This window comes from Pongo abelii, chromosome 17 (assembly GCF_028885655.2).
Source record: "Pongo abelii isolate AG06213 chromosome 17, NHGRI_mPonAbe1-v2.0_pri, whole genome shotgun sequence".
Lineage (NCBI taxonomy): Eukaryota > Metazoa > Chordata > Mammalia > Primates > Hominidae > Pongo > Pongo abelii.
In genome coordinates, this window is record NC_072002.2 from 62,665,644 (window position 1) to 62,679,240 (window position 13,597).

The 13,597-nt window shown below is 36.3% G+C and overlaps 1 protein-coding gene across 8 annotated transcripts in view; it reads right to left on the minus strand.

Annotated features, from left to right (window-relative positions):
* The window catches only part of SMAD2 (SMAD family member 2), an 89,500-nt gene that overhangs the window by 51,263 nt on the left and 24,640 nt on the right, over positions 1-13,597 (minus strand). For all 8 annotated transcript variants that reach the window (XM_063716775.1, XM_063716773.1, XM_024235718.3 and 5 more), the window contains 1 exon segment: positions 3,874-4,162. In XM_063716775.1, coding sequence (XP_063572845.1) covers positions 3,874-4,109 — 236 coding nt within the window. In that variant the 5' untranslated portion in view covers positions 4,110-4,162.

The window sequence follows — 13,597 nt, forward strand, 5'->3', positions numbered from 1 at the left end:
AGAAAAAAAGAAAAAATGATACTGAAACAAACATCAGGAATCTTTGACAATATTCTGATTATTTCCTTGGGATGAAAGATCAAAAATGTGATTACATGGTCAGAGTACCACCTTAGGAAAGTCCTTTTAATTTATGCTTATGAAAATAAATTTTGCATTCCTATACATTTATGTATAATCAATATTATAAAATAGCCATTTTAGACCCCATGGTCCTTACTTTTAACTTTACAGAACTCCATCCCTTACTTTTAATTTTACAGAATGTTTAACACTTCAGAGTCCCTTACTTTTAACTTTACAGACCTCCATCCCCACTGCAATTTCAATTTTGCTTTATTGTGGATAATAATATATTGAAAGCTTTTTCCTTATGTCTGATTCTTTACCTAAGTATCAACTGCCATTCTGACTTCACGACCAAGTTGTCTCCCATCCCTCGGACTCAAAAATGTTTGAGATGAAAAAGCTTCCTGAAATTTTTTATTATTTAGCTCACTGCAGCTTTTATTGAGGTTAAGCTCTACCTATAAATTACTCTGTGTCACCACAGAAAATGGTGGGAAGGGAGCAACAGTGACGTATCTATAACTACAGCTTTTAAACTGCCAGAGGCAACAAGAGTAATGAGATGAGGGGAGTGGGAGGGACACAAAGCCAGGACTATGTTTCTGCCCTAACTTTAACCCCACTCTAATATTAAGGGGCTGAGAGTAGAGAGGAGGAACTGTTCAGTAAACATTTCAACAGAAAACATTTGCCATTTCTTAAAATTAAGCAATTTGTTTCCCGTTCTTCATCAGTTGAACTTAGTTGTATTTTTTGGCTTATAAAACTATAAAAGCACTTTACTAATATTTTACTTGAAATCCTGAGTAAACATGCTTACAAATCCATTGTGTATCACATTTTGAATCATTCTGTTTAAGCTAAGGTTTGGATTTATCCATAACAAACCTTTTACATCCCACTTCCCATCTTTTACACTCTACATATAAATGAGTTCCCTGAATTCCAACTAAATTTCTTACGTTTAAGAATATTTAGTTGTTAAGAAATGACTAATAATCTGACACAATTTAATTGTTCTACTACTAAAAACAAGCTTTATAAAATATATGGCACTAAGCTACAGTGTGTAAAAAGTTAAAATTTTTTTGATAGACCATGATCAATAATAACAAATCTCCATTTTTGCAACATCTAAAAAAAAACCACCAAATTAGGCAAATTTCTACGCTTCAAGGAAACTTTAATACTGAAAAACAAGATAATGGACAATTATCACTTCACCTTCATTAATCAGGTGAAAGGGCAGAAAAAAATGGTTTTAATGATGAAGCAGCTCCAGAATATGAGCTCTCAGAGATCTCTATCTCCAAAAGAGGCTGTAAAAAGAATGGGAAATAAGGAAAAGAGCTATGACTAAGGTGACCTCCTCCACAGGTTAAATACCAGCAATGGCCAATTTTAGTACTGCTGTACCTCTCTAAAAGATTAGACTCTCTCAGGCTCTGCTCTGTGGATAACCTCACTGCAATGGCAACTAGAGCCTTGTTGAAGTTGTGCAAAAACATGGCTCTATGTCTGCTGTATCACACAGCTCCCTTCAATCAAGTGATACCAGTCTCCCGGCCTCCATTCTTGACAGCCTGAAGGAGTTTTCTCGCTGCAACCCACGTTGCACTTGAAATTAATCTGACTTCTGAGCTTAGACCCTACGGCACTTAAACGGCCCCAACCTCACCAGTCACCCTCAGGTTAAGTGTGAACGCTGGCACAGCATGCAGTGACTCCTTACTACCTATACACACTATGGCCATTTGCCACCCCTTACTTTATACTCTAAGGATACCCAACTTGTTTGGAACGCTTCACCAATCCTCCCCAACCTCCCAATCTCCACACCACCGCACTACATGTGATGAAACAGGCTTCTCCTAATTCCTCCTTTACCCCGCTCAACTCGAAAGCACCAGTATTCCTCCAGAAGGAAACTTTCCACAAGCCTCCTCTGGATATAGCCCCAAGCATACTTCTTTTATAACATCTACCAAGCCTTACGAAACCATCTTTTTCTAAGTTTATCTCCCTTACTAGGAAGTAAGTAGTTTAAAAGCAAACAGTGTATCTTAACTCCAGTAAGGAAGAGCACACCAGGCACGAGTGGGCATATGATAAATGGTTACCTAACTGAAATCCCACGCACTACACAATGAAGAATGAAATATAGCTTGACTTCTCAGCCCATTCACCAGGAAGTCCTCAGTTCCACTTCTAAAACCCATGCCAAATCTGTTTACTTCATGTGCTAGCACAGCTGCCATGCCAGTCCAGCCTCTATCATCTTGCATTTAGATTCCTCACAGCCTCCTAATTTTACTGCTTCCATCTACCCTACTATACACATACCACTCTCCCACAGCCAGAAAAATCTTTGTAAAAATATGTAAGATCCTCTTTAAAATCCATCAGAATAAACTTACTTGCATCCTGTTATATTCAGACTAACATTCAAACTCTCACCACACCCTAGGATGCCCTCTATAAGCTTTAGGCAAGTCTTGTCCTCCATCTACACTGGGCTCCTTTTAAATATTCTAATACAAGAAGCTCACCTCAGTGTCTTCACTCTGGCTCTTCCCTCTGCCTAGAAGACTCTTCCCTCAGTTGGCTGCTGCTTCTCGAAGCTCCACGCAAGCATCACAATCCGACCCAAAGCAGCTTTTTAATTCTTCATTCTATCATATCACTGCATTTGGTTGTCTTCTTTGCACTCATTACCATATCAAATTATAATTAATTTGTTTACTTGTTTATTGTGTATTTCTATCCCTTAGGAAGGCAGGAGTTTTGTGTTTTGTTAATCACTGTATCCCCATATGTCTAGAAACAGTGCCTTCTACATAGCAAACACTCAATAAGCATTTGTAAAACAAATCAACAAACCAAAAAAGCAACCTTTAAGATATACATAAAACAAGTAAGGGAAAGAAATGGATGGTCTACCAGACAAGGCAAGAAACATTCTACTGTTAGTATTTGCAACTAGACAGGCTGCACTGGTGTTATTGGGATCTGTTATCTACAAGCATCAAAAGTGTACTTCTCAAAGTTCAAAGTCAAGTAGAATGGTTTCACATGCTATATGCTAGCCCACGGTATGACACTGCAAACAATCATTTTAGAGAATTCTTACATTTCTTAACACTCCCCCCAAAACCTGTAATGTACACAAGTAGTAAAACATACTTTAAAACACCTGTCACTTTATTAAAAAACAATACTTATGACAGTGGTACTTATCTGTAAATGATTAAATTTATCCTCAGAAAACTTCTGACTTTTAAAGTAACAGGTCCTCCTAACCTAAGAGGCAGGTCTTTAAGACAGGTTCTGACTAATGCCTACAACATTTAAGAAGCCACCTAACACACTACTTTCTTGGAAGCAATGCTGCAACACAAAGAAAAACCATATAAAATTCATTAAAAAGTGAGCAGCCTCTTTTCACCCCTGATGAAAGTTTTGACTAAGGGAGGAGAAAGCTGTAGGCTGCTACTATGTTAGTGATAGAAAAAGCTTCAATTCTTTATTCAAGTATCATTCAATCACAGAAATGAGGATAACATACAAATTTAGGCAATGAAGACAATAAATCTAAGTATCTTATTTAGCTTGATTAAACCTTCTCACTATTCAAGAAAATAATTTATAAAACAAGTCAGCTAGCAAAAACAATTTATACAAGGTTAAAAAGTCATATTTCAATTATCACTTTTTACAGGCGACTTGAAAGGAATACAAATTCAGTAACTTTCCTTCAGATTCCTTGACATAATTTGATCAAACTTGGGATCTAACAAAACTTACCTTGGTATGGTAACACATTTAGTATTACAGTTTTGAGTGGTGATGGCTTTCTCAAGCTCATCTAATCGTCCTGTTTTCTTTAGCTTCTTCACCAGACTTTTCACTGCTTTCTCACACCACTTTTCTTCCTGCCCATTCTGCTCTCCTCCGCCTGCTCCTCCAGACCCACCAGCTGACTTCTTCCATCCCAGCAGTCTCTTCACAACTGGCGGCGTGAATGGCAAGATGGACGACATGTTCTTACCAAAGGCAGCAAGCCACGCTAGGAAAACAGCCTCTTGTATCGAACCTAGCAAAGATATTGAAAGGATGATGTAGAGACTACCTTGAACATCAAGTAATAATTTCAACTTATCATAGAAAGCAAACTGCAAAACAAGAGAAATTCAAATTATGACTTTCCCAACAGACTTCTCCACCCATGAAAATGTTATCCTTATGAATTTAAATGAATGATGGAAACAAACCCTTCTAAAAACAAGAATGTTATAAGGACTCCTCTTGTGGGAAAATACAGTAATTCTGCAAGTAAAATCAGAATTTAACGATTTTTCACCACCAATACTATTTTAAACTCTTAATAGTGTCAATTAAAATATTTTCACAAAAGGTTTTCTTACTTTTTAGAACTTCAATCTACTCTCAAAAGACTATACAAAAATACATTGAAAATTTGTAAGCCCACTCTCCCCCAGGTTTTAAACTTTCATAACTATTAGGAGGCAAAATCTACAGTTACAAGAAGGGAAAATGCGTCAAGTGTGAAGTAATCAAGAATAAAGAAATAAACATGGCAAACAGAGTCCGTGGATAAAAGCTGTAGTCCGGTTTCACCTGTCCTTGAGAGAAATTTTTTAACACATATTGTTTTCATTTTCATCTAAATAACAATTTGCATAGTGAGTAAAGTCAGATAGTTTCTCTTCCCAATTTAAGGAATTGTACCTTGTCTTTTCTCTTCCATAGGAATCATTTTTATTAAGCTGTTTTGTCTATTCAGCGTCATTTTACAAATATAAACATGTATACATACAAATAACCACATTCCCACCACCTTATTCCTGTACAAAAGTAGCATAATATTCCTTGATTTTGTATATCTTGAAATTTTTATTTTTTTATTTTTTTTTGCTTAATTCCCTGTAGGTCATTCCTTATCAGTTCACACAGAATTTAGAAAGCACTGTCCCCTGAATTTTCTAGACTCCACTACTGATACTGATAAGTCCCACATAACTTTTATTCCTGATCCTTTAATTGGGGTTTAAAAATTGTTTTGCTCCAGAAGATCTTAATATCTTAGCTCTTACGCTTTTCTTTCCTTTGCCTTCAATTTTAGTGAGATATAGGAAAAAGGAAAATGAATGTGTTCAATTTGCCATATTTAATAAAGTTCCCAAAAGGCATCCTTTTTAAAAAGGAAAGAGGTCTGTAGTCTTTACATCACACACCCCAAATACTGAAATTGTAGTTTTCAAAGTGTATCTTTATGAAAACAATGATGCTTACATTTTCATTAGTTTGTTCCTTAATAATCATAATGATCATACAATAGTTTTTAAACGTAGAGGAGGAAGTACAAATTAAAATAATAATAAGGCATCATTTCATGCCCAATCTAGCTGGCAAAAACTGAATTAATTAAAATACCTACTGCTAGAGAAGATGTGAAGAAATTGTTATCATTCCACATTGCTGGTGAAAAGGTCAAATGTGACAGCTTTATTCTAAGTAATCTGGCAATGTGTCACGTGTTACAACTAGTAACAGGATTATACGTGTATAAACAAAAATCTAGGATATTAATACGGGTTGCAGATATACCAATATGCAGAAAAGGGGGTGAAAAGATGAAAAAGGCTGAATGATATGGCCATTGTGTATGTTTGTGCGTATGTGTGTACAAGAAACTGGATAAAACATTTTTAAAGGAAAAAAAACAGTTTTTAAACACACTTTGCACATATTTCTAACGTTAAAGAAGATCCTAACATAAGATGCAAATTTATTTTCCATCAAAGAACATGGCTAATTTTCATAGATCATATGCTAAGATTCATTTCCAATGTATACAAACTGCATTCCTGCTCTAACCTCTCCATAATTCCATTATTTTGGTTTGCACCACATGGAAGAATAATTTTTTTTTTTAATATTCCCTCTTCTCAGGATGGTCAATGACTAGGGAAGAAGACTGCCATGATTAAAATACACATGACAATTAAGAGAAATTGCAATGGGGATTACAGGTACACAAAGAAACACCACCTAACTTTGCCTTAGGTGTCAGGAAAGATTTTCCTGAGGAAATATTTGCACTTCCTTGGCAGCTTGCCATTTATTCATTCCTTTTTGCATTCAACAATTTTTTTTTTTTTTTTGCCCATCTATTGTGCCTGTATTTACCTGTTTATTCTCAAATCCAGTCTGTGTTATTCACCTGCAAACTACACTGTTGAGCTGGGACGGGTAGGACAAAAGAAATCCTTTGTAGCAAGGTATTGGCAGTGGGGAATGGAGAAGGGGTAAACTTCTAAGGGCAGAGAGATCAACCAGCAGAGAATTGCAACACACAAAAGGAAAGAATAGATATTAGAGAGATAGAAGGAACAGAGTTGATTAAGAAAAAGTTACAAATTACAGGTTCTTGCTTGAAAAACCAGTTGAATGAAAATACAATTCGCCAAAATACGAAGTATTTGGGGAACATAAGTGTTTTGTTAGTCAAACTAAATTTTCTGTGACTATGAAATTCCAGAAGGAGGTGCCCGATAAGCAGGTAGAAACAAAGGTGTGGAGCTTAGCAGAGAGATCAAATGGTCACGTGGTAATGAAACGCAACGCTGGTATATGGGAGAGCTCAGAAAGCGCCAAGTTCAGTGAAAAAAAAATTCTAAGAAATACATATAAAGGAGTTATCAAGTGTTGAAAAAAAGTGGATGATTAGGGAGAAAGGTGTCATGAATACAAAGGACAATTTACAGCAACACAACATGGTAACACAACTTTTAAGTGCCAACATTAGGATCTGAGTCAAGCAGTATGATGCCAGAGAACAAGTACTTAATTGTGTCAATGTATTGTGTTGCACATAACAATCTGGAGCTAATCTGGAGACCTGAAAAGAGCCATTAAAGGCTGAGCTCTTTATACAATCAACACAGCTATCTGTGCCTGACAAATTAGTCCATTAGATAGGATTACAATGACACATTTAGCTCCAACTCCTTTCTCAATCTACAAATCATTTAACTAGTCTTTCAGTCACCACCTTCTACCTTCTTTGATGCAAACAGCTTTCTAAAATGCATACTGCGTGTCACCCTACTACTAAAAATCCTTCAATATTTGCAAAAAATAACAGTAAAATGACTTAATATCCTTTAAGAACACATAAACAGTGTAATGCTTCAGAGAACAGATTTTGAAGCAAGTTGGCCAGGTTCAAATCCCAAGGATGCCACTTACTAGCTGCATGGCAACCTCTATACACCCCAGTTTTCTCAGCTGTAAAATAAGGATAACAGTACCTATCTTAAAGCCAATATAACAACCTCTATAAAAATGTAATATGAGCTACATATGTACTTTAAGTTCTCTAAAGACATTTTAAAAAGTAAAAGGAAATACGCAACATTTTAATGATGTATTTAACCCAATATATCCAAAATGCCATCATTTCAACCTGCAATCAATACAAAAAAATGTTCATACTAAGTCTACAAAATCTGTTGAGTACTTTACACTTACAGGACAACTCAACTAAGACTAGCCACATTTCAAGTACTCAATAGCTACACAAAGGTACTGCCTACCCATATTGAATGGTCCAGCCCTAACTACTCAAAATTTCTGCCTACTCTCCCTATCCCATATTCTCCATAAACTGTTCATAAATGCCTCTATTTAACGACTGTAGGATCCGTAGTGATGTGACATTTTTCAATTCCTATTATTTAAATTTATGTTCTCTCTCCCCCTCCCCATCCTCTTTTTATCAGTTTTGCTAAGTGGTCAATTACATTAATCTTTTCAAAGAACCAACTTTTTCTTAGCTTTGTCAATTTTCTCTATGTAAGATTACTTTCTATTCACTAATTTCTGCTCGTCTTCATTATTTCTTTACTTCTACTGTCTTTAGGTTTGATTTCCTATTCCTTTTCTACCTCCTTAAAAAAGCTTTGTTTTCCAATGTATAGACTTAAGGCTATAAATTTCATCTTAGCATTTCAGCAGCAGCATTCCAGATCATTGTAGTTCACCTTCATTTTCAATCAGTTTAAAATATTTTCTAATAGCCATCATAATTTCTTCTTTAAGTCATATGTTATTCAAAAGCATAGTATTTTATTTCTAGGCAGCTAGGAATTTTCTAGTTATTTTTATTTACTATAACACAAACAACATATTCAATTATTAAAATCAATGATATTTGCTGAGGCTTTGTTCATGGCCCCAGCTTATGGTCAATTCTAGTACAATTTCCATGTGCAAGGGAACAGATGGTTAATACCACCATTAATAGTTTCAATGTTCTACGTATGACAATTAGATCAAGCCTGCTAATTGTGATGTATGTATGTCCTATATACCTGCATCCATTGTGATGGCATATCTGTCTGTTTTAGTTCAAAATAAAATTTTTGGTTTATAGATGTTTGGGCTATTTTACTGGGTACAGATAAAGGACTGTGATAACTCTGGTGGATCAATCCCCTTACACTATAAAATGTAGTTCTCTTTTCCTACTACTGTTTATTGTATTAAAGTCTCCTTTGCCTGATTGGTATAGCCACACTTATTTCCTTCAGTTAGCATTTGGATGGTATACCTTTTCGCATCATTTTCTCTCAATCTTTCCAGGTACTTATATTTAGGTAATTATTATTTGTCCAGTCTGATGATTTTTGCCATTTACTTGAAATATTTAGCCCATTTCCATGTAATATAATTACTAATTTAGTTGTCTGCTTGTTTTATATTTTCTTTCTTGTCTTCTTCTGAATTTATGACATATTCTATATCCCATTTTTTTCTGTATTCATTTGTTACACATTCTTTTCTTTTAGTGGTTACCCTAGATATTTTCTTATTCATCCTTCACTTAACATAATTTCATACATATACTCTTACTACTTCCTCTATAATGCCAGAATCATAGAACACTGCTGAGTAGCAGTTTTGCTATGAACGAGACTACCTCTGGTTTGTCCCTGTTCCTAGGATAAGACTCTGCAGAGCCTTCATTTCAAAAGCTAGCAGATCCTTATCTTCTAGGTACCTAGATACTATAAGAATTGCTTTGTTTTTAAGAGACTTCTGGTTTAGCTCTCTAGCCTAAGCAGCTTCAGAATTTGGCAAATGTCTATGGGGGAAGAAACTGGGTGTGTTGAAAATCATCAGTGTGTATTCACCACTTCCTCAAACGCTTTCAACTCTCACCTATTGTTCTCAAGTCGCTTCCCCTAGAGAATCTTTATCTCAACACCACAGGACTAGAAAATATCCCAATCTCCTTTTCTGAGATTTTGGTTTATCTCTTCCGCCCAGTTGAACTACGGAATTTAGGAATATATTGAGGGGGTTCTCTGTGTTTAAAGGCCCCTCATATTTCCAATCTGCCACTCAGGCTGCAGCCCAAAGGCTGTACTACTCTGTACCCAGGAAAAACAATGATCAGCTGCAGACCTCTCAGCTCACTTGTGAAAGGTATTCCCCCAGGGTGCAAAATTTTGCTTTCTTTAATCATTTTTACACCCATTGTTCTCTATCGCTAAATATATAAATTTTATAAATTACCTGGCTTTTCTAGTTGTTTTATTAAGTGTCTTGGACTACCAAGAACTTCTGCATCCTATCCCCCAAAACGTTCTCATTCCATTTGAGTAGTAAGTCTTCCACAGCTATAAATCTATGAGTTGAAATAATTTGTTGATGACTTTAATTTCTAAATAAGACACAAGATCACTTACCACTTGAGGACAGAGATGGAGACTTAAGATTTGAGAAGAACAGGAAAAAATTTAGAAACCTAGCCCTGAGAAAATCAACCATAATGAAACAACAGAAAACGTGTCAGGTATATATTATCAGACTATGTATTTAAAAAGTATTCCATAGAAGGAATTCCACTTCTGATTAGGATGTAGAAAGTTACAACAGAGCATCACTTTCGTTCTAATAATCAAAACTAGCCAGATAAGCTACAAAATCATGGTGTCTCTGAACCAGAGAGTTGAGGATACAAAGTAGCCTAAGAAGAACTAAATTCCAAGTGTTGAGCCTTGAGAGAAGAGAGGCTGCATGGATGGTCTCTTTCCTGGTGGAGTGGCTAGTGAGGAATAATCCTGCCATAAATGAAAGTAAGAAGAAACCAGCCTACATGTGCACTGATATGACATATTAAATTGCAAGGATCCCACAGAGCAAGTGTGCATCCATCCCAACCACTCATTCCCATAGGTTTCCACTAAGTACTTGCAAAAAGTATGTCAAAGGTTGGGGAACAAGGCTGGAAAGCTGAGGGAGATCCCCTAAGGAGCTTAAGATTTCCCACAAATGCAAACAATCTACCCTCATCAATGGGGGATGGGGGGAGGGACAGACAAGAAAGATGAGAAAAAGATGATCCCAAGAGACTCTAGACATTGAGCTGCCAAGCGCTGTGGTAGGACAGGAAAGATGAGAAAAACTTTCACCCAGATACTCAGGACATTGACCTACCAAGGCTGAAATGAGTAGTGAACTTGAAGACAGGGTAGGATTGCTAAAAGAAACCTCTGGAAGGTATTAATAGCAGAAAGATCTCTCACTGGGCACAAAAGCTTGGAGGCAGGACTAGAGAAAGAGGGGGTGGGGAAAAGAAAATAAGAATGACCAAGGAATTGACAGCTGAGCTATAAAGAAATCTCTCATGGTTCAGAAAGCTGATGGCTCAGCTATAAACCAAAAAGAGATCCAAAATCACACTTGGACAACACAAGAAATGATGGACCATTTTCTAAAAGTAAATATTATTTACTTCAATCTCCATTGTTTTTATACAAATGTTCAGCATTCAATTAAAAATTACAAGATACAGGGAGTAGCAAACAGTCAAAACATGAATAAAATCAGATAACTATAATAAACATGCTAAAGAAACTGATGGAAGAGATAGCAACATGAATAATGAAAAAACTTCATCACAGATATCAAAGTTACAAAAGAGGATCACAGGAAAACGTTAGAAATGAAAAATACAGTATTAGAAATTAAGGATATCATTAGATGGGCTTAACAGAAATGAGCAGTGAACTTGAAGACAGGCCAAATTAAAGTATGCAAATTGAAACACAAAGAGGGAAAATACAGTGTGGGGGGAAAAACTCAGAATATCCAAAACCAAATGTCAGTTGGGTTTAATTGGGGTGCCAGAGAAAGATGAAAGACAATGGGGAACAAAAAAATGTATGAAGAGATAATGGCCACAAACTTTTCAAGAGATGACAGACACTAATCCACATATGGAAAGAAAACACATTCATGTTCAACCTGCTGAATATTAAAGATAGAAGTAAGGATGAAAGGCCGAGCTAGGATAACAATTAAAATCCCTGGGAGTCCCCGATAGAAAGAGAATCTGCACTCATTCACAAGCTCTTTTCCAAGGGCCTCAACTGAGTGCTCTTGAAAAAAGGCAGAAAATGGGAGAGAGCTCCTTCCTCCCACTTGGTGGCATCTCGTATGAAGCAAATGCCTTCAACTATGACGGGAGATGCAGCAAAGTCTACCAAACCCAAGGGCAAGCAAAGACCCCCTGCCTCAAAGGGAAGAGGAGAGCAAAAGACATGTGCTGTTGAGGTGGGGGATTTGTGGAGCACAACTTACTTGCCCATCTCCCACACACAAACATACCTTTCACTCTGTAACAATAACCACCATATTCTACTGCCAGGGGAAGGGAGGAAACATTGCTACCACCAGTCCCAGACAAAGGCACACAGATGCTGAGGAATGAGAAGCAACAGCTGTCTGATATTGAAAAAGGGACAACAAACCGGCTTGGGCCCAAGATCCTGTACTAATACACAGCAAAGGTCTGTTACTACTAGACGCAAAAATCCTTAACAAAATATTAGCAAATCACATCCAGCAACATAATAGAAAAGGTCATCATCACTAAGTAGGATTTATCCCAAGCAGCAAAATTGGTTTAACATTCAAAAATCAAGCACCTCATTTATAGTATAAAGGAGAAAACACACCTATGATTATCTCAAATGAGCAAGAAAAAAGGTATCTGAAAATGTTAATTCAACACTCATCTATAATTTAAAACTCTCAGCAACACTAGAAAAGAACGTTCTTCAATCTGAAAAGGACATCTATGAAAAACCTAGAGCTAGCATATGTCATAAAGAAACATTAAATCTCTCCCTTACAACTGGGAATAAGATAAAGATGTCCACGGTTACCCTTTCTATTCAGTAATGCATTGGATATTCTAGACAGGACAACTATGCAACAAAGAAAAGATAGACTGGAAAGAAATAAATAAAACTGACTTTATATTCTACAGTGATATGACTGTCTCCACAGAAAAGTGCATGGAATCTACAAGTAATCTACTTACTGGAACTAGTAAGTAAATTTAGCAAGGTTTCAAGATAAAGGGTCAAGATTTGGAAAATAAAATTTCAAGAAATATGCTTGAAACAACAGATATTTTCTACATATCTAAAGAAAGATACTCAAGATCTCAACACTAAGAATTACAAAATATTGCTAAGAAAAATGAAAAACACTGAACAAAGAGAGACCATGTTCATAGACTGGAAGACTCATATTGTTTAAATGTCCATTCTTTCCAATTTGATATATGGATTCAATGTAATCCCTACCAAAATTTCAGCAGACTTAAGAAATTCACATGATATAAAATTCATATGGAAAAAAAAAACGAGAATAACCAAACCATTCTTGAAAAAGAAAATTGGAGGCCTTACACCACCTTATTTCAAGGCTTACTAAAAAGACTTAGTAATCAAGAGTATAGAGTAGGCATAAGAAAAAAAGATCAGTGGAACAGAACAAGTCTAGAAATAGACCCACACATATACAGTTAACTCATTTTCCAGTAAGGCCCAAGGTCAATCTAGTTTTCAACAACTTTTCGACAACATGAAAATAACAAGCCTCAACCACAAGTGCATACCATCTTCAATGGGAAAGCAGAATCTTAAGCTCTTAGAGGAAGACAAAATACATTCATGACTTTAAAACATAAAAAGCATTCACCACAAGGGAAATACAGTTGAACCACGCATGGTGGCTCACACCTGTAATCCCAGCACTTTGGGAGGCCAAAATAGGAGGATTGCTCAAGCTCAAGAGTTCAAGACCAGCCTGGACAGCATGGCGAGATCCCATCTCTACTAAAAAACAAAAAATACAAAAAAAATAGCTGGGCATGGTGCCTCCTGTGCTCCCAGTTACTCAAGAGGCTGAGGTGGGAGGATCATTTGAGCATAGGGGTGCGGAGGCTGCAGTGAGCCCAGATCACTCCATTGCACTCCAGGCTGGGTGGCAGAGCAAGACCCTGTTTCAAAAAAAAAAAAAAAAAAAAAAAAAAAGAAAGAAAGAAAGGAAAAAAAAAAAAAAAAAAATACAGGCTGAGCATCCCAAATCCGAAAACTGAAATCTAAAATGCTCCAAAATCTGAAACTTCTTGAGTACCAACATG